This window comes from Mycteria americana, chromosome 9, assembly GCF_035582795.1.
Source record: "Mycteria americana isolate JAX WOST 10 ecotype Jacksonville Zoo and Gardens chromosome 9, USCA_MyAme_1.0, whole genome shotgun sequence".
Classification (NCBI taxonomy): domain Eukaryota; kingdom Metazoa; phylum Chordata; class Aves; order Ciconiiformes; family Ciconiidae; genus Mycteria; species Mycteria americana.
The window spans coordinates 34,928,889-34,949,021 of NC_134373.1; the positions used below are offsets into that span (position 1 = coordinate 34,928,889).

The window sequence follows — 20,133 nt, forward strand, 5'->3', positions numbered from 1 at the left end:
AGCAAACACATCTTTGACATTTAATTTGCTGTTTGTAATGAAAAGATTATTGTTTCAAAATTTGCAACTGCATTAAAAATAAACATTAACGTTATTCACTATGCAAAGAAAACATTCTGGGCAGTTTCAGTTAAAAATGCTTGTTCATCAAGGTGGAAGCAGGGTGAAAGAGAAGAAAAGTCTGCACATACGTACTCTACGGCTGCTACTTGGTCCTTCACTTCCAATGATCCTAAGCATCGGTGCACCTCCTGTAGAATCTTAAGGCCTTGAAATCCACTCCCTCTGCCATCAAATCGAGCTACGATGACATTATCAGAGTTGACAAGCACTGAGTCCCAGTCAATGTGAAACTTATCTGTAACCAACTGGCTGCCTGGAGCTTCATCACTGCAAATACCAACACACCAGACACAAACGAAGACTATATTGACCATGTGATGCACTTTGCTGTTCTCCAATATTTTATTTAACCTAGATGGCAGAGTTCAGTCGGTTATGCAATCCTGCTGAATTATTGGCACTTCCATCGATACCATCACATTAGCTAGTGCTGATATCCCTTCAGTAGTAGTAAGCAAAATAATTTCTTTAACTTTATAACCACTATGTTGCAGTGTTGCCAGCACTTAAATATTCTTTATAGAAAGAAACAGAAAACTAAGCACGTAGTGCTGCTTACAGGTTAATACAGTGAACAAAAAAAATAACATCATCACTAACGGCTAGCTGAGTTCTGAGAAGGCTCATGTAGAATTTGTTAAGTCACACTGAACAGACAAAAAGGAAAATTCATTCAGTACCCTGATTACGATTTTGTAGGATATATAATATTATTAAGAAGGATGTCATCTTAGAAAACAAAAATAATTGCATTATTGTATCCTTGAATGGATTTTTTGAAATAGGGTACAAAGAAGACTAAAGTACACGCTGGAGAAAATTATATTTTCTCCATCCAAATTCATAGCAAGAAATGGATGCAGGCAGGAGTGATAAGTTTATTTTATGACTAAAAAAAAGGTGGTTTACAGCAGAAAAGGTGGAACAGAATGGGAGAATGCAGTTTCTAGAAGAACAATAAGCATTTTCCATTGAAGCCAAATATACTATTTTTTCCTTCCAAAGAAAATAAAATGTCAGTTTTAAAAGGGAAGCTTGTCATTATTTTTCTCCCAAGATAAACACAGAATAAGTGAGCAGGCTACCATGAAGTTGTACAAAATGCAAAATACTTCCATGCAGGCTGCATCCGCCAGTTGAATGCAAATTAAAATGTAAAAGTGTCTGTGCTGGCTGTATGGAAATTAGATTGGACAGTGTCTGTGGGAATACCCTGTCTTAGGTGAAAGAAAGATGAAGACAGAAATTATTATTTTGCCAAAGAGACTTATATAAATCTGGGGGGTGGAAAGAGAGATAAAAATCTCCTACAGTAACTACTGTCTTGTATGTACAATACTGTGCTGATTCAATATCTGGTTTTGGCTGTGGATAACATAGACCACCTTCAAGGTAATCGCTCTATTAATTAGCAGGCATATGATGAATACATATGTTCTCAAATTCAGTCAGACCTACCTATGTAGTTGCTATATCATGCACTGAAATCAGGGTTACTGGGTTATAGACTCAGTCACAATATGTTATGCTTGATTCACCATTATCTTGTGCATCAAGGTTATACTTGGCTTTATAAAAAGAAAGGAAGGGCATTTTTTTGTTTGCTTAACCAGTTCAGGTGTGATTACACTAGCTGCTAACAGTGCAGAGCAATGAATTTGAAAATACTAATTGTCAAGTGAACTCTGCAGAAAACACACGTTTCAGAAGTATATTATCATCATTACAATAAGAGCAGGAGCAGAACCATTTATGCTTATTGTACAGAGCAGGGTTTTCAGAAGCACTCTACATTGACATCGATGTTTTCACAGACCTTTTACCACTACTGCCAACAGTAGCAGCCTCAGACCAGTTACAGGTTTTTTTTTTTTTAAGTTTTTCCAGCTTTCCACAATAATATGTCAGAAATGCCCTTGTCTGGCTAGGTACCTTTCCAACAGTTTAATGCACTCCACACAAGTGAAAATATGAGTCAGCTTGCTTCCCTCCCACCTAATATAAGAACAAAACAAACAGTGATCGCATTTGTTTTATACATGTTATATATCTAGGTTATATATACGTGTGTGTGTGTGTATATATATGTTATTTACCTAGACACTTGGGAATAGGGGAAGAACCGTTACATTTGTAAGCCTTTCTCTATACCAGAAAGTGCTTAAGACCAAAAAGGGTTTTAAATGAAAGATGATACCCTCAGATAATTTTGTCTATTAAGAAAGGAACAACAGACAGAACCTCAGCAAGATTCTCAGTGGGCGAGAACTGACTGATGTTTTCTCAAGCTCCTTCTCTGGAGGGCATAGCTGGGCTACTTTTAGGCTCAGACTTTAAACACTATACATCTTCCACTCCTGCATGATGGGTTGTTTGATGTATTGCTTTTGGAAGCAATTTTCCAGTGGCTAATTTATTTCAAGAATGTCCATATAAGTAGTCAGTGACAGGCATTTAAAGCCATTTCCATTGAGGTACATGTCAAAATTCCCATTAGCATCAAAAGGTCTCTTTACTCTTCAGCTGCTACTATAAAATGATACTGATTATCTGAGGTGTGCTTCTGTCCTCCACAGAGAGACAGCATATATTCTATGCACCATTTAGGCCCCACTTTTAACCTTTTAAATGGGGCTTCTGCAAGGTATTCATCCTTTATGCAAGTTTGAACATCACCCTGAGCGCTCTGTGACAAAGCAAGTTTGTTACTAAAGTGCAATAATAGATGCGCAGCCTGATTTGTGAAGTTTGTCCCGGGATTGCAGCTATCTCAAAAGTCAGTTTTTGTTTATGCTCATCACTACTTACAACTATAACCTAATTGCTACAACCTAATTATAATTAATTACTGTTCAGTGGTACTCTCTTCATAGAATTATTTCTTGACCCCACTAGTAAGCCTGGAAGAAAGTCCATGACATTTGTGCTTGGGTGTGATACAAACACAGAAGTCTTCTTTCCACCTGACTATGGATGGCCATAAGGGAACCATAGACTAGCAAAAGCACTACAGCAAAACTGAAGTCACCAAAAGGGCTATGCGAAGCTACAGGCTCTTCAACAACCCTCAAGGGTTCCTTAAGGAGCATCATCTCTGGTGTCAAACAACAAGAGCAGAATGATTCAAATGAAGACTATGCCTAATTCTTCCTGATTCCCTCTTTTTTCCTTGTAAGTGACAGCACTTGCACTTTCCCCTTTTTATGTTTATTCCTAACTTTCAATGTTCAGAGCTGCCTAGTGTGTGTCTGCAACAGCGACTACACTCGGATTATGAGTCCACCGTGGCAGTGCAACTGCTGACGACTTGGGCATACTGCTGAAGTTCACCATTGAGGTACCATTTAAATAGACAGAAGCCATCAATAATATACCAATATAATTGACCTTAGTGGGTAATTTGTATGCTTCTTGCAAGGCAGTCACATACGTCTCAGACTGTCTGGAAAAAGGGGCAGCTCATCCTAAGTTCATATATTGCTGAAAAGAGAAGAATCTATTCTTTCAGATTCTATAAGCAAAAGCTTAAACTAAAGTCTCTGCTCCTGACTTGAGTTACAGCCTAGAAGGAATAATATAGTGTTACCAGAAAGGCTGTTGCTTGTGTACTCTGAGCAATACTCCTCTGCCACGCTGCTATCATGACAGCAGCAAAATTTGTTCCAGGTTTTGCACCATTTAAAAACTAAGTGTCAAGATTTCAAATAGGAATTTCAGAAGTTACAGGGCTGACCAAGCAGCTGGGGAAACAATTTTAAAAGATACATGGCAAATAACTGCTGTCATCACTGCTTAATTTTCAGTACATCTCTTTCTATTTCTGCAAAACAGTGGATTTGATGCAGCATATGGAAAAGGTATCTTGATAGTAAATACGTGAGAACAGCTACAACTCAGAGGGTAAAAACTATGCAAAGAAATATCACTCATAAAAGTCATCTTTTGCTTATGGAGAAACTGAGTGGGGAAATAAGACCATTTTGCAAAACTGGTGTAATAGAAAAATCCACTTCATTTTCAGATTTCATGAGCATCTCTTTCACAAGCATCAGCTGTCAAGTACACCCATCATTACTGGTCAAAAATCAGGGAACTTGAATAGCCTCAAACATTGAGGACAAAAAAACCCCCCAATGTTTTCTCTCTGTTCATATACCCTGTTTAGATACAGCAGACTGAAACTACAAACAGACAGTGTGTTTACAACTCCTCCCTGCAGATATGGCCAAACAAATTACAACACATCACCAGAAGTGGTTCCATTATCACGGTAGAATCATGTGATAGGTGGGACGGAAGTAGACAGCATAGTACAAAAAATAAAATTGTTATTCTTAAAATATCTTTCTGAAACCCTTGAGGCTTTGAAAATGCACTTTTGAGAACAAGAGATGTACCACTGTCCTGTGTCATCAGAAAAGGAAGTGAAATTTTGAATCTTCTCTTCTAAGGAAGATTAAATGAGCATTTTATTCACATAGTATGATATGTACTGCTGCGGGGGAAGTGGGAGTAGGGGAGGTTGAAAGAAGACGGATCTTAACGATTCCCCAAGCCTTTTTTGGGGACAAGACTGAAGAGAAAGGGAGTGAGCAGATCCATCACTGCCCATTGCACCAGGACCGCTACTGCAAACGAAACAGCTCGAGTGAGCCTCCAGTCTATCCCTCTTTTAGCCTAAGCTAAATGAATTCTCCCTCTAGGCCTTGAGAAATATTACAAAGTTCAAAGAATGGGGAAGAAAATCTAAAAGAGTAAAATCGAAAAGACTCTCCACAAAATACTTTGATGTAATAGAAACACAATATAGCAGTAAAATATTGCCAGAGGCAGGATGAATACAGGCATGAAATGGACGCCTTGCAAAGCAATTAGTGAATCATTCACACGGCTTGCAGATCCCCAAAAAAGTAAACTTTGCAGCTGTTTTGCAGAGGAAGAACTGGCCAAACAAAAAAATCTTCAGGGACGTCCCCCTTGCAAGCATATTGCAATCAAAGTAGTGGAATCCACCACGTATTTTTACACTTCACCACGCAGCCCAGCATTGTTCCTTCACTTGCAACAGCTGCCAGTTAAAATGAGTAATATCCTTTACAACAAATGAAACGTACGCAAGGCAGCTATTAATACGCAAAGTGTTACAGTACCTCAGATCTCAACTATTTCCCAATACTTGCACTATGCCTCTCTACATTTCTTCTGGTCTTTTAATGAGTTATTCCCCAAGCGGTAAAAAAATCTTCACTTCCAACCCTACTGTCTTATCTTGCTGTCAGTCCTGAGAGTGTATTAACTGGAGGCATAAACAGATTTGATTGCCTGTGCAAGGCCTAAAACTGTCATCATTTCAATAACAGGTGAAGTGCTTCCTGTTTATTACCAAAATATAAGAAAACAAGTAAACAAACAAACAAACAGAATCCTCTTGGTGACAATTCACTGTTACTTTGGAGAATACCTATTGGTTTTTTTCCCCTCAAATATCAGAACAATCTCTCCACTGATTCAGTTTTACAATATCCACTTACATACTGGACAATTTTAAATGGCGTTAAATAATAAATGCTGACATTTAAGATATATTATCTACAGATTTTGAAGGAATGAAGTTAATTACGTTCAAGAAAAAATAAAGAATGATTATCACCTCTCATTTTATTATCCAGATTAAATGCCAGAGTCTTTACTTAATCATTTCCTGTGTGTTACCAAGGAGTGTATCTTCCAACTTTTTTAATGAGTAAGGTGAACCATAATGAGAAAATCAAGGATCTGAAATTTAAACTTTGATCTTAATTATATAGAAAAGAGATGATAATCACTCTTTCAGGCAATTACTGTACACCTCTAATCTATACCTACGCTGTATGTATTATATCAGAAGGAAAGGAAACTGAGTGTGAAATGTATTACTGGTTTAGGAGAACAAATGGAAGAAAGGAGAGTGTTATAATCTGTTTAGCATTTTATGGCCTATGCATCACAATTCTGGAAAGAAAAATAGTGCTAGCCAACATAACTGGTTTCTACATGAGACCTATCTCATGTAGAGATAGTCCAGCCACACAGATGGACATAAATTTTAACATAGCAATACAACAATCTTCTATTTGAACACTACAGCATGCTTTGCAACAGCTAATGGATGAATCTTCACAAAATCCTTATGATGAAGGTTACAGGATATTACAGCGTCCTTAAGTTGAGCTTGTGTCTACATGGAGCTGTACTGAGTTCACACCCAGGTTTCACACCAGGGCCAAAATCCACTGATCCAGGCTCCCTTCTAGGATTCAGCCTTAACACTCAGACACCTGGGTGCCATGAGCTGGAAGTTCAAATTTATCTACAGGCATCCTTGCATGAACACAGGAGCCTTATTATAGTCATGCATCATGGGAAATGGCTACTAGCTTTCAGTGATTTGAAAAAAAATTACCAAATAATACCAAACTTTCTCCCCTTTACCTATTTCCAAATTCTGTTATCGTAATTGTAACCCTTTTGATCCAGAGAGCACATTAACACCACACAGAAGCAGTCGCTGCTGACGAAAATTTACAGTAAAATGATGAACCTCAGCCATCAAAAAACCGCTTTATTCTGAGCCAGCAAAACCAGCCACCAGCCCAAAAATTCTGCAGACAGAGACAAGACCACACAGGCAAACCAGATCCTGGCAAAATGTAAGACAGGGAAGAGGAATCTTCACCAGAGGCTTGGAGTGACTCTGAAGCAATGACTGCAGTCAGAGCCTGTTAGATCTTAGATGCCATATTTACCCTCCAGCTTAGGGGACAAAGCCTATATGCACTTAGAAGCTTATATGCACTTAACTAGGCATTTAATTTGCACTGCAGAGACATATTAGGTGAATTTCAGGTTTAAATTCACATTCTCTTTTCCTCTCCTTCCCTCCTTCCTTCCTTCTTTCCTTCCCTCCTTTCTCCCTCCCTCTCTTTAAGTCCTTGTCAAACTGCAGTACTACTGAGATGGAAAGCAAAAGCCACTTCATATCTTCTAATACTTCACTTTTCCAGATATAGATCTTCTCTTTATATACATCTAAGTGTACGTTGCCTGGATCAAGTTGCTATATAGAATCTCCTTTCCAAAAAATGGATATACAATTAAGCCAACATTCTTACCAAGGACATTGGTAAGCATTCTTTTTCGAACTATCAATAGCTGGAATATAATGATAATTGTATCTTGGCTGAGAATGTAAGGAAGAATGTAGGTGCAGCTGAACAATAGGAAAGGCAGCGCTTGTTATCAGCCACTAACACAATTCCCGTCTAACACTTCTAGCAGTAGGAACAGGGTGTTTCTCAATCAGTCCCAACAGTACCACTCTGGGACTCAGGAAAGTCAAATATCTGGGAAATGATACCATATATACAACTAATCAGTGTTTCCTGTAAAAGCTACATGTTCTTCTTGGACCTGAATACTTCTTTTTTTTTTAAATTAGTACTTCTGATAACAAAAGAAACCTTAAGATGTCAATTTGGAGTTGCGTGGGTCAACAAATCACCCTCTGCATGCACACAGATTTCCAATCGTCCTTTCTCAAGAGCTAGGAAGAATTTATTAGGCTCAAATAATTATCCCACAAGGGAACCTCCCATAACTTCAGTGACAGTTTTCAGTTTTATATATCATTTGGGGACGTCTTTAACTCAAAAAAAGGTTGCTGGCAACCTTAGTTTAAAGTCTGTAAAAAGCCGCTGAAGAAATATAACTTCCTTCTCTTCTACGGAAGAGGGGGGACACAACACATGAAACATTACATAAGCCAGGAGAGATTTCAAATTTTCAGTTTCATACTTTCATTAGTGTATAGGGTTTTCTAGAAATAACTCCTGTTAAAGCTAACATTGAGAATTCAGTATTGCAAAGGTAAGGATTTGACTAAAAAGAAGCAAAGTCTCCATACTATAAATGTAGATACCACAATCTGTATTCGTAAGTGGATGAATTTCCTTTTTATCCCACATGCACACCATAAAAAAATAAAACAATTATAAAATATATCCATGCATTATGACTTGGCCACATTATTTGCTCACTGGGTACTAACAACTTTGGTAAGTTTAAATTCAGACCTTAACTCAATACTGTTCTCAGTTATTTCAACTCTTGATATCTAAAACCATTTCATGATAGTATTTCCTTAACTTTTTTTTCCTTTTCCTGTCATTTCTGGCCTTGGCCTTCTCCAGGTTTCTGATCCTTCCCTCCTGTCTTCTCTGTCTTCCCTCTACATGAGGTTCTAGGTTCTCATATTCTACCATAACTGTATATAGCAGATTATGTATTTACTAGGATACTTAAAAAGGAAAGCATTACACTGCTAACACCTTTCTGTTTCCTTACTTCAGAAAAAAGAATAAGTGCAAGCATTTGCAACTCCCTGTAATGCTGCTGCTGTCAATTCACAGAGTCAGCACACTTAAATATGAACTGGCATATGAATTGGCCAATATGAATTGGCACACTTAAAAGAGTTGCTTACAATATAATCATGCTTCAAGACCACGCTAGCAAATACTGCAAAAATAAAATAATCCATGTGTCCTGTTTCTCCACAAGAAAAGAAAAACGTGTTCATGAGCCACTTAAAGCAGAAAGCCTCCACAACTGCAGATAAATAACAACTGAAAAACCTGAGTTTTAAACACAAACTGGACTTAGAAATAAGCAGTTTTATGCCTCTCTGTCCTATTATCTAAGATCTGATCTGAGTAGAGGAATTTGGGATCACTCAGCAGCTCAAGCTTGTAAATTTGACCTCACATCCAACAATAAGGATCCCCGCTGTCACTAAGGGGAGGTCTACTAAGGTGATACAGCTCAGCTAATGCGGTATTTTCATGAAATTAGCAGTGCGCTCCTACACCTATGTTGGTGAAATTCACATCAGTTCTTTCCAAATGGGACTGGAAGAAGACCTATAGCTACAGGAAAGCACTCTACACCCATGGCAGACCCATGCTGAGCTCAGCTGGAGAGCAACGAATGATGATGCCCTGAGCTGGCCATCACCGGTTTTCCGATGTAGGCTGCAGGTATGCTCATGCCTGCTCTCTTCCTCTGCTATACATCCTGTAGATGTGCAACTTAAAGGCTGACTCTCTCTAAAAGAAATACACACACTATTTCATTTTAAAAGAACAACGCAGGTTGCCAGGGAGTACCTCCTTCCTCCCATAGAGGTTTTCTACAAATGTCAACAGACTTTGGATCGTGCCTATAATGCCTTCAGCCATTGATCCCTGAAAATAATTTTTTCTTTCTTCCAGTTCCTAAAAGCAATTTTGCTTTATTATACATCTTAACTGAGCCCCTCTTAGAAGCTCTACCCATTTCTATCAGGGATAAAAAAGGAAAAAAAAGGAGCACATGCTCGGAATGAGATCCTCTGTGGGTAGGGATCAGTATGGGTCCAGGAAAGACTGCAGAATTACTCACAGCTACAGCATCAGAAGAGCCAGTGCCTCATGTACATAAAAGTATAACGAAGAAGAGCTAGGTTTGACAAGCTCAAAAAACCCCAGGCATCTCTACCAGATAGCACCTATAACAAAATCTTCCGGAGAACAAGCCTTTTGATTTATCAACTCAAATCCATGAGGTAATTTTCCTACGCAAGGTAAAAAACCATTTTCTAATTACAGAGTTAAACGTTTTCTATGAAGTACTTTTTTATTATTTTGAGTGATTCTACACAGATACTTACATTATTAATAGAAGGGCATACTGGTTTCGATCCGTGAAATCTTTTGGCAGTGACAACTGTAAAGGGAGTTCTTTTAAGAAAAGAGCAAAACATTAAAGGCTGGTAGTTACATAGATGAAAAACAGTAACATTGCGAGAAAGCTTTTGGTTTGTTAAAATAACAATTTGCCAAATTTACCGTAATCCTCAATGTGAAGCATTTTAATTTCAGTCCTGGAATTCTTTTTCTTAAAAACAGCTTCTTTCAACATAGCATTATTTTCCAAAATATAAAATTCTGTAGAAAACAGGAAGAAAAAGCAAGCTGAAAGGTACAGGGAACCATCACATCAGAGATAAGTCAAGACTCAAAAAAATTAAAGAAAAAGAGACAAACGTGCAATGATAAATCTTGCAAATTAATTCCTTCTGTAAATACTTTTACTTTTTTATAATGCAACTGCTTTGCAATTCGGGGACGGAGCAATCAGCCTAATTCAAAACATACATCTATTCCATTTTCTGGCTTCAGTAGGCTTTGTTTTCGTTAAGCACTAACAATAAAATTGCTGATGAACAATATGAATACTCGTACCCCTGACAAATACTAACAGCAGCTGTTACAGGGAAAGGCTAGTCTGCTGGGCAATACCCGAAGCCTCAAGCAGGAATCCTTTACAAGCTACATATTCCAAGTCAATATTTAGCCAGCACAGCTCTACTTGATCACTGCATGTCCTTCTCTGTCTTCTGCACTTCAACCAGGAGCAAGACTTCAGTTTGCTTTAAAGCTGCAGACAGATTTGAAGCAATCCTTTTGCACATGAAAGAATGATTAATTAGTTCTTTTTTTTTTCTTTTCTTTTTTACTCAAATTACCAATCTTGCTTCCAAAATGTAGATTTTTTATTAAACAATAAACCCCCCACTTAGGGCCAAACAGATAATCTAAGGAGAATGTTTGTTCTGGGCAGTCAACCAAAATGGTATAATTATAGTCTGAGGATGGAATAATTGAAGTAATCCTTAATCATTCTTTTATGAATTGAAGAGGATAATCTAATCTTACACTGAAACATTAATGGTAAATTATCTCTCTTATTATTTGGTTTCTTGTTGTTACAACAAACAACGTCCCTCTATCCTGACTTGCTTTGTTTTCCTGTAAGATGCTGTACATAAATCTCTTTTACAATAATTCACTACCAACAGTATTTTAGATACAAGTAATAAAGAGCAAAAGTCTACCTTCACAGAACTGAGTAGCTCTACAGAAGTCAATGAATTTATTTTGAGCAGTAATAGCTACCCCTTATCAAGTTGGATAAAACTCCTCCCCTTGGTGTGCTACGGCACTCAGCTTTGCAAATATGATCAACAGTGACATTTAAAAAAAAAAAAAAAAGGAAGGGAAGTCAAAGTGCAGACATTAATTAATGCTTGATAGCATGATACTATTGATCAGTATGCTACTGCAACATGCAATGTTAGGTCCACTGTTATGGCTGAATAGTGGCTGGCCCATGACAAAAGGGATGCAGACAAGTACAGTTCAGGACTTTTGGATTCTGGGAAAAATTCTGGGGATAACCTATTGAATGAAATTAGAATAGGTAAGGATTGGTTCAGTGGTTTTGAATGGAAAGATGTCCCCTTTCCTCTAATCCACACCATGCTTCATGGTGCCACAGTGGAGTCGGAGGTAGCAGAGTTGTTACCGCTACTGCACCAGCGAAATAACTAAGTGAGGAGAATTCTGCTGCTGTTCAAGGACAGTCTTCCATTACAAAGCACCTCAAGCAGCCAGGAACAGCAACAGATTTGGTGTCAATATACAGAAAGCAATGAGTAAAACTTGAAAATTAGAGGTACTGAATACCCTCCTAAAAAGCCTTTATTCCTGGATTTTCCATCATTGAAAATGTCAGTGGAGTTGCTCTGATTTGAGAAATGTAAGAGAAGGACTAAGTTCATTGTATGTAGGTCAATTTTGTGATCAATTGTCCAAAGACTGCACCTTACTTCAAGATAATAGGATTGTAATTTTAAAAAACATCTCTAAAAATACAGAAGGTGTATCACTGTGATGGCGTGCTTCCTCCACCCCCGACCTTTATCTCCCGTAACACTGCTCAGGCAATAACTACCAGCGATGGTCATAATAGATGCATCTGGTCATGATGGCTGCATCCGACTCAAAGTGGATTCGGGAGACAGATAACACCACAATAGCCAAGGACTATTGTGCAATGCACCCACCTAACCACAGTGAAGAAACTAAAATCTGTGGTCAGTATGCAAATATGACTATGAGTCAATCATCTTACCCCCATAAACAGTGAGCAGCCCAAGAGCCCTTGGAGCTCTCCTGCATGGCAGCAGGCTGCACGTCAGGATCTCCCCTTGAGTAGGGACACCTCTCAAGGTTACTCCTTGAGGTTGAGAGATTCCTTGCCGCAACAGATCCTTGGTAAGTGACTAACAGCATGCTAAACTTTGAAACCTTAGTTAAGTGATATAAAGGATTGATTGCGCATATATAACCTTTAGACATAAACCATTGACCAAGTCTGGGACTAGGATTGGATCCAGACGCACCTAGACTCCTCTCTGAGAAGGAGTTTAGAAAGCAAGGGGGTCCTTTTCTGAACCTCATGACTCAATGGGAGGGTCTCCCTGACAGTTTTGTCTGACCCTGTCCTCTGTATAGTAAATAATCAAGTGTACCTTGCCATCGAATCTTGTTAAATAACTGTTGCATTGAACTTTGTTAACTCCCTATTCTATATCAATAACGTATATTTTTCCTCCTCTCTTACGAGTGAAGTGCACTCTCACTCCATCCGCGACAATTGTAATGGCAGCATAATTTACACAGAAAGTGAAATGGATGAAGACCAACCTGCTATCTAATTAACTCAAGTGTAAATAGAAGATGAATGATATACACTTAGCATAAAATACATCCGAAAAGCCTGGGAAAGTTCTAGTCATTTGATTAACTTCTTTCCTTATCATTTGCAGATGTGGATATTGTTAAAAGGTAATTAATAGAACTTTATATGAATGACCCATCTATTAGTTTTCATTTACTTGTAATTGCCTTTCCCCTCCCCTACGTTCCCCAGAACAATCAAGCAGGATAATAAAATATACCTATTCCGTAAGGAATACTCACTTGCAGTATTACTTGTACTGTGCACACTAACAACTGGAACTCCTGGCCCTGTTTTGAGGAGAGAAGAAAAACAGAGGAAGTGTAGGGTAGTTAGTACTCAGTATTTCAGTCAGTAACAAAGAATGAGAACACCAGCGACCACGTAAGGCCAGATCGCGGAAGCCCCACTTCAAACACAGCAGTAACTCCACTGGTGTCTCTGGGAGGACCACAGGCTAGACTACGGTACCAACAAAGTGTGAAATGGAGACTGCCTTCTGCCTGTTCAGCAAGCAGTCTAGACCCCTGCAGCTAGAAGGAGCTTATTTTTTTAATCTCCACATTTTAGCTAGAAACGAAGAATAAAAAAATTACAGAGGCACTGAACGGCACTGTCTAAAATATAGCAGTTTGACATTCAGAAACAGTAACTTTAGGTTGACTGGGAGGTGAATTAATGATAATATTCACCTATGTTTTCTATGGAAAAGCTACAGAGGTGTTGAAAGATTATCACATATTTCACTTACTTATCAGTTTAAGAAGTTCCTTTGGTACCTCAGCTCTGGAAGACCAAGAGCATCACAGTTAAATCTAGGTGTAACGTAATCTAATCTTATTTCACGGTAATGTCAGATGCTATATTTCTACTGTAGCACTGAGAAACTAAAAGCACCAAGAACAATTCTCCACGTTAGTAAGTACTGTGCAAATGCACAAGATGGCATGTGAAACTGGGGTGACCAAACATTCAGCATACCCTGAAGAAGAGCTGAGATCAGCTGCCCTGAGGACTCCCACTAGTGTAAACTTGCAAAAGAAAATGTTGTGTCCCCACCCCCAACACGGAATCTGTACACAGGAAACTTAGTTTTATCTCGGTGAGACAGGAGTTTGAATTACATGCAGGCAGTCACTACTGGGCTAGGAAGGATGATGCAGAAAAGCTGAAGTCCCCGAGGACCCCATGGCAGATGAAGGCATGGACCCTCTGAAATTAGGAGTTCAGACTCCTCTTTTTTGGAGAAAAAAGATTTCCTTTGAGAGCAGTTCAGAGGCAGAGCTTAATTTATGTTTTGAGTCATCCTGAGGAGGTTGTCTCTCTCAATTAATTATGGCATGAGCCTGGGGAAACTTAAATACCTGAAATAAATAGCATGATGCCATTCACAGCCTCTGACAGCCTCCACTGAAGATTTTTATCAACTTCATTCTCTGCCTCAAGGGAGACTATTGACAAAAATCTTACAGGTAGATTGCTGACAAATCAAAGCTTTCTGCCTTAGCTCTTCGAAAGAGAATTTCTTCAGCTGTCTCTTTTTCTTTGTTTTGTTTTGTTTTTCCAGCTCTTTTTTCTTCTTCTGAAGTTGTCATTTCGCTTGGAATTCCTATTTAAGAAAGACAGTTTTTGGAGGTGAAAGCATTGGCATTTTCCAGGCCAGCTCTATTTCTCATACTAAAAGATGGAAGGATGATGACAGATTTTGAAAAAGAGAGATTACAGAAGATTAAAGATCCGATCAGAAAAGAGAAAGACAGACTTGTGTTACAGGCATTGTGTTACAGCTCATCAGAACTAAGCACAGCACTTGGATTTCCCATTGACCTCCTATAACTAACACTAAATCCACAACTTATTTCCCGCTGTATAAAATGGGAAAAACAATTACTCCCTTTGTGAAGTATCTTATTGGAGTGGAGAGATTACCATCTGTTAGTGTTTATGAAGTGCTAAAGGAAAAATCAACAAGCAGTGTGGAAAATAAGTGTAAAGGACGCACTTGCCAAGACTGAGAGGCTGTAGAGCCAGTCCTCCATCTACCAGGCTAGAAATAACTGCTCGCTCAAGAGAGTCTCTGGAGATGGATGCAGCTGGTATATTGAGACAGATCTCCTGGCTGAGGGTAACTAAGAAGGAAAAACTATCCTAATAAAGGTGCTCACGGGTAAACAGGAGGTGGAAGAATTGAAACTTGTGTAGATCAAACCAGTCCGGAGTTCCCCCAGGATTTTTCTGGGCAAATTGCTTTTGTAACAATTCAGTCAGGCTTTTTGTTGTTGGAAAACAAGTGTGTATGCATGTAGGTGTGGTGCCATCCATCTCCTTGAAGCAGTTTACCTCGTACTCTTAAAAGCAACTCCCCGCAGAAAAGTTTTAATACCTGTTCTATGGTGATGCTGCCATCAGCTTTGATAGGGTTAAATATCTGCCCCACCACAGGCATTTCGCAGAGCTGTGGCAGTACATGAGGGCCACACTGCTGCCATAATTGTCAAGCTCTGACAAAACACAAAACAGCACCTCTGAATAACCCCAAGCTGACAACTATACATTAATGTTAGTGCTAGGAAAACTTAATGATGGTGTTTTATCATCCCTGCCCATCATCTGCAGCTTAGGGCAGTCTACTGGTTGCAACTCAGTGGAGTGTAAGTTTAATCCTGGGAGGATGATCTACAGCCTTACCAGCTCAAACAGAGAACTGCCATCTCCAAAGTCACCGAAAGTCATGAGCTTGTGAGCAATTTCATGTGCAACCTCCTACTGGCATCCACATTTTTATATCAAAGGAACACGTTAAAAATTATAGGCTGAATATACTTTGCTAAAATAATAATAAGAAGCTATGCTTTTAGGCCCTAGCACATTGCTGATTCAGGGTAAAAAACTCTTCCCGATTTACCAACCCTCCCTCTTGCAGGAATCCGAGACTTTCCCCATAGGGAGCATGTCAAGCACAAGGGAAAACCCTGCTTAAACCATGAGGAGCTCATTACTAGTGCAGTCTTTACTCAGATAAGGGCCTCAGGATTAGCTCCATAACTTCTGCCGCAGCTTTAACCGTGTATAAACCATACAGTTGGTATATTGTTTTTTCTAATCAGCTATGTATTATAGGTGCACTTCCACAAAGAAAAAAAACCAACCACAACCTTATTTTAGCCAATATATATTCATAGTTTGTTTGTTTGAATAGATTCAATTCTCAAGCAGGCAGATATTTTATTTTTGTGCAAAAAAATATACAGTTGCAGAAGAAATAGAAAAAATGCATGCAAACAGAATGGGCTATTCACATGTATTTCAGATGAATTGTGTTCTACTGTTTTCAGTCTGATGCTAGCTGAGCAAAAATACTGGGAGAACGTTGTCTGTAAAATACTGCAAGTTTCAAGGCCAAAAGGTCTAGCTATACACTTTATTATTGATTGTCTCATGCTTTTCTGAACCTGTTTTTATAATCTTACTTATTTATCAGTGTTTATTTCCTGGGTGTGGGTAATAAATTTCTCAGTGTGGGATGGTTCTAGTTTTCTGTTTATACATACCAGCTCTGAACCCAGTTGGTGCCATTTAGTGCTACTGGAATGCAGCGAACAATAAAAAGCTAAAAGCTGTTTATCGCAATTCTATTGATAAAGAAGATCTGTCTAAGTGGATTAAACCATACCTGGTTTTTGGTAGATACTCACACATATATATACACATATGTGGGTAAGTGTGTATAGATATACTATACGCATACATTTATACACACATAGAGACACAGTGTTACAGAAAGCAGGCCCTCATTTTTTAACTAGGCACAGTTGCACAAGATCAATCCCAATACATACTAGAATGAAGCTGTTACAAACCACAGTACCATCACTATAAATCCCACATTTTTTGGTGAAGGATTTTTATTCAGGGTAAATTTAAAAGTCAATGTCCTTTACTAGGACGGAAGGGTTAGGATTGGAGCAGCTTTCTGATATCACTTGTTATTTAGCTTTTACACAGAACATCTTTATTTACAGTCTCGCAATAAGCTCTGTACAGAACTTTGAGTAATCCACTACTGAGCTAAATGTTAGACTCCAGCCTAATGCACTTCTCAAGGGAATACATTAATTCAGAAGCAAACACAGTACTATTAGATGCTGTGCATTTGACTTACCTTTACAGTGCAGTAAAAAATGCCTATTCATGGGGCTAAACTTTGCACTGAAGTATGTGCACTGATCTTTCAAGAAGCTGCATGAGAGACACTGACGATTCAATGATCCCACTGTTGATACACTGGGGAAAAAAATGATCAGAAACATTTTCCATTGGAATAAAATACAATAAACCAAGAATTGGTTCACCAGGGTGATAAAATTTGTTTCAGTCCCTAATCTTGCCAAAATATCACTGTCTTTTTTTGTGCCTGATGCAAACTGTTTTCAGATGACTCAGTGGACTACTGTTCTGTAAACTGGGCAATGTGGATAGGATCCAAAACTTGCCCAAAGCAGAACTGGAGTTCCAACAACTAGCAGTGCTGCAGGGTAACAACGTTAGCAGGACACCATGACAAGCCTCATTAGCTTCAGATTGAAGCACTGAGGTCTGTGTAAGGAGGAGCTGCTTTGCCCACACACTTTAAATTGCATGATTAGACCCCATAAATATTATTTTTATTTAGAAGATTTTCACTACTTTTAAAAACACAGCGATATTACATGCTTGCATTTAGGTTTAGTTTTTTAGATGCTTATAAAGGAGTAGCGAAGATGTAAGTGGTAAAACCATGTTGAGTTAAAGTCTTTTCTGTTTTTTAAAAAATGTAAAATATCTTCGGCATTTTTAGTTTTGAAAAACTATGATTCTTTCCTTGTTACAGCTCAAGTGTACTAATTTTTACATAATATAAATGATTACCCAGGCCCCAAAGCAGCAATTAAGCTCACAGAACATCATCATAGCACTTATGGCTTGGGATGAAGAAGTTGTTAACACAGCCCCATGTACTTCTTACCTATGTAGCTGTCTTCCTCTTGGGGATTCTTCAGTACTTAAGAAATAACTGTGCCCAAAAGACGAACAAAGTTAAACTCAGTTTGGTAAACTGTCTGATTTGGGTGGTGTTTAGAGAAGTGAGAGATGTCATAAATAACATTTTTTAAAATTAAAAATTCCCAAATATACATGAAGATCAAATACTTATATATAAACCTAAGCACCACGATTAAACATAGACCTAGTATACAGAGTAGTTAGTTCAGATTCTATATGATTTCATATTAAAACAGTCATGAACACAGTATTTCATGGTTCTCTTTAATTCCTGTAATGTCCAGGAGCTCCAGTAGCAACCAGGACCCCTTCTTGCATATTGAAAATACAGAAGAGAAACCTTCTCCTTCACTCCAAGAGTTTGCAATACAAATACAAGGAGTAGAAAAACGCCACAATGAAATCATATCATAAAATACAACAGGCCTTATGATACCCAAAAGCCTTTTTGAGCTGTAGAGTGACTTTTTCTTCTATCTAGAGACAGAAGCTAGCACCCTAGGCAACGGTTTACAGACAAGGTTGTGTGGGTGGAAAGAGGCTTAGTAGAGCTGCTGCAAGAATATCAAGACAAGTCCTTCGTGTGTCCCGGATGAGATCCCCACAAAGTTTCTGCTTGAGAGGCAGAAGGAGGGTAAGGAAGTCCTCTCAAGTGGCTCAGACAACCCACATGCAGTTTGCCACCTCTCTGCAGGCTGAGTGCATCCAGACCTCATTTTTTCATCTGAACCTTAGAGAAGTATAAAGAAATTCTCCATGGATATATTTTCAAAACCCATGGAAGGACTGGTCAGAAAGGGTGTTTCACCAGTACCAGTGGAGATGATAGGCATTGTTGCAGCCTCAAAAACGTCCTTGCTGAAATATCATTTATTTTAAAGAAAATCAGAATTAGACACATCTGTTTATTTTTTGCCATGTGCAGATATACATGAAGACTAACCAAGATCCACTGAAGTTATGTGGAGCCTTCAGATATTTTGTGTCACTTGTTTACTGCTCCCCAAAACCACCAAGCATGTGCTGCATTTCCTTCCCACTGGAAGGATTTGGAAAGATTTCTCCCTGAGTGATCTGGGTGAAAATCAGGGGTTTGGATAATTGCTCTATATAATTTGAATTTAGGAGGTTGAATCAGATCCCGAAACAAAGTCCAGAGATCTCATGCAGTAACCAAGTAAGCATGAAACTGAAGATTTGGGGATTTTATCAAGTAAAAATTTACTATGGTTTCTTTTCTGAAATCCAGGGAAGGGCCACCAAAATGTTATTACTGCTGTATTGTGTGTTGATTTCTTTTATTTAAAAAATACAGTGAGTCAACTGATGTCTCGGTATGCTCCTTTCCCTCTGCATAAAAACACACACAGTAATACACTGGCAGGTAAATTGTCTGATAACTGCATTTTATGTACTTGGAAGTGTAAAATTTATGGTAATGCTCAAAAATGAAAGAAATATTGTTACTTAATTTTAGATACACTATTTCCAGTTAAATGGATTCCACTTTAATAACTCAGATATTTTCATAAACAGACAAAGAGAATAGTGCTTACATCTTTTGAGTATTCTCATCATATGCCAGGATTTTGATAACTTCCCAGTTTCCTGATGTCAGGTGTCTCACACTGATTTGTTCACTTTTAGCCTGGAGAGAAATGGAAAATATTAACTTTTTTGTTACATTTACTTGTTACACCTTACTTGTTACATTTTTCTTTGCCTAGCAGGATTGTCTGCATGTCATTACTGACTACATCTTTTTAAACTTTAATGTGCAACGTAACGTCTTTAAATCACAAACCTCACATTTTGACAGGCCTGAACTTCAAGCATCCTTTCCCTCCCATATATAAACTTTTCAAAGTCATTAAAATCATCTCAGTTTCCATCACAATTTTTCTTTCAGTTGCCCACATGCCAACAGAGAATACAAGTCCTATACTTGAAGTTTTGTTTCTCTTAGTGTTTCTTTTCCTTTACAGAGGCATAGCAGGGGAATTTAACTCAGACCCCTGTAACCAAAACTCTGCACCACAGTGTGCTCGCCAAGCTTTCACATTTATCACGTGCTTGTACTGAGCCAGGATTGCCGCAAAGATGCTGTGCCAAGACAGGACACCAACACCACCCTCATCCGAGGAGGCAGGCAAACCCCTACGAGAAACGCACCGCACAAACTCAGACACAGAAGTTCACGGGATCTAAACCTAGTTAAAGTCCCTGCTCCGCCATGCACTTTGGAGAAGCCTCTCTTTATCCTGGGTCTATAAGGAGAGACTAAGAGTAGCCTCCAAATTTTGGCAA

General features: G+C 38.5%; 1 protein-coding gene across 1 annotated transcript in view; it reads right to left on the minus strand.

Annotated features, from left to right (window-relative positions):
- The window catches only part of DPP10 (dipeptidyl peptidase like 10), a 565,102-nt gene that overhangs the window by 10,954 nt on the left and 534,015 nt on the right, over positions 1 to 20,133 (minus strand). Inside the window, exons 14-20 of the mRNA XM_075511483.1 lie at positions 19,383 to 19,474; positions 17,789 to 17,836; positions 16,946 to 17,067; positions 13,026 to 13,073; positions 10,047 to 10,145; positions 9,869 to 9,938; positions 196 to 390 (exon numbers count right to left, since the gene is read on the minus strand). Of these exons, the coding sequence (XP_075367598.1) occupies positions 196 to 390; positions 9,869 to 9,938; positions 10,047 to 10,145; positions 13,026 to 13,073; positions 16,946 to 17,067; positions 17,789 to 17,836; positions 19,383 to 19,474 (674 nt within the window). The remainder of the gene's footprint in view (positions 1 to 195; positions 391 to 9,868; positions 9,939 to 10,046; positions 10,146 to 13,025; positions 13,074 to 16,945; positions 17,068 to 17,788; positions 17,837 to 19,382; positions 19,475 to 20,133) is intronic.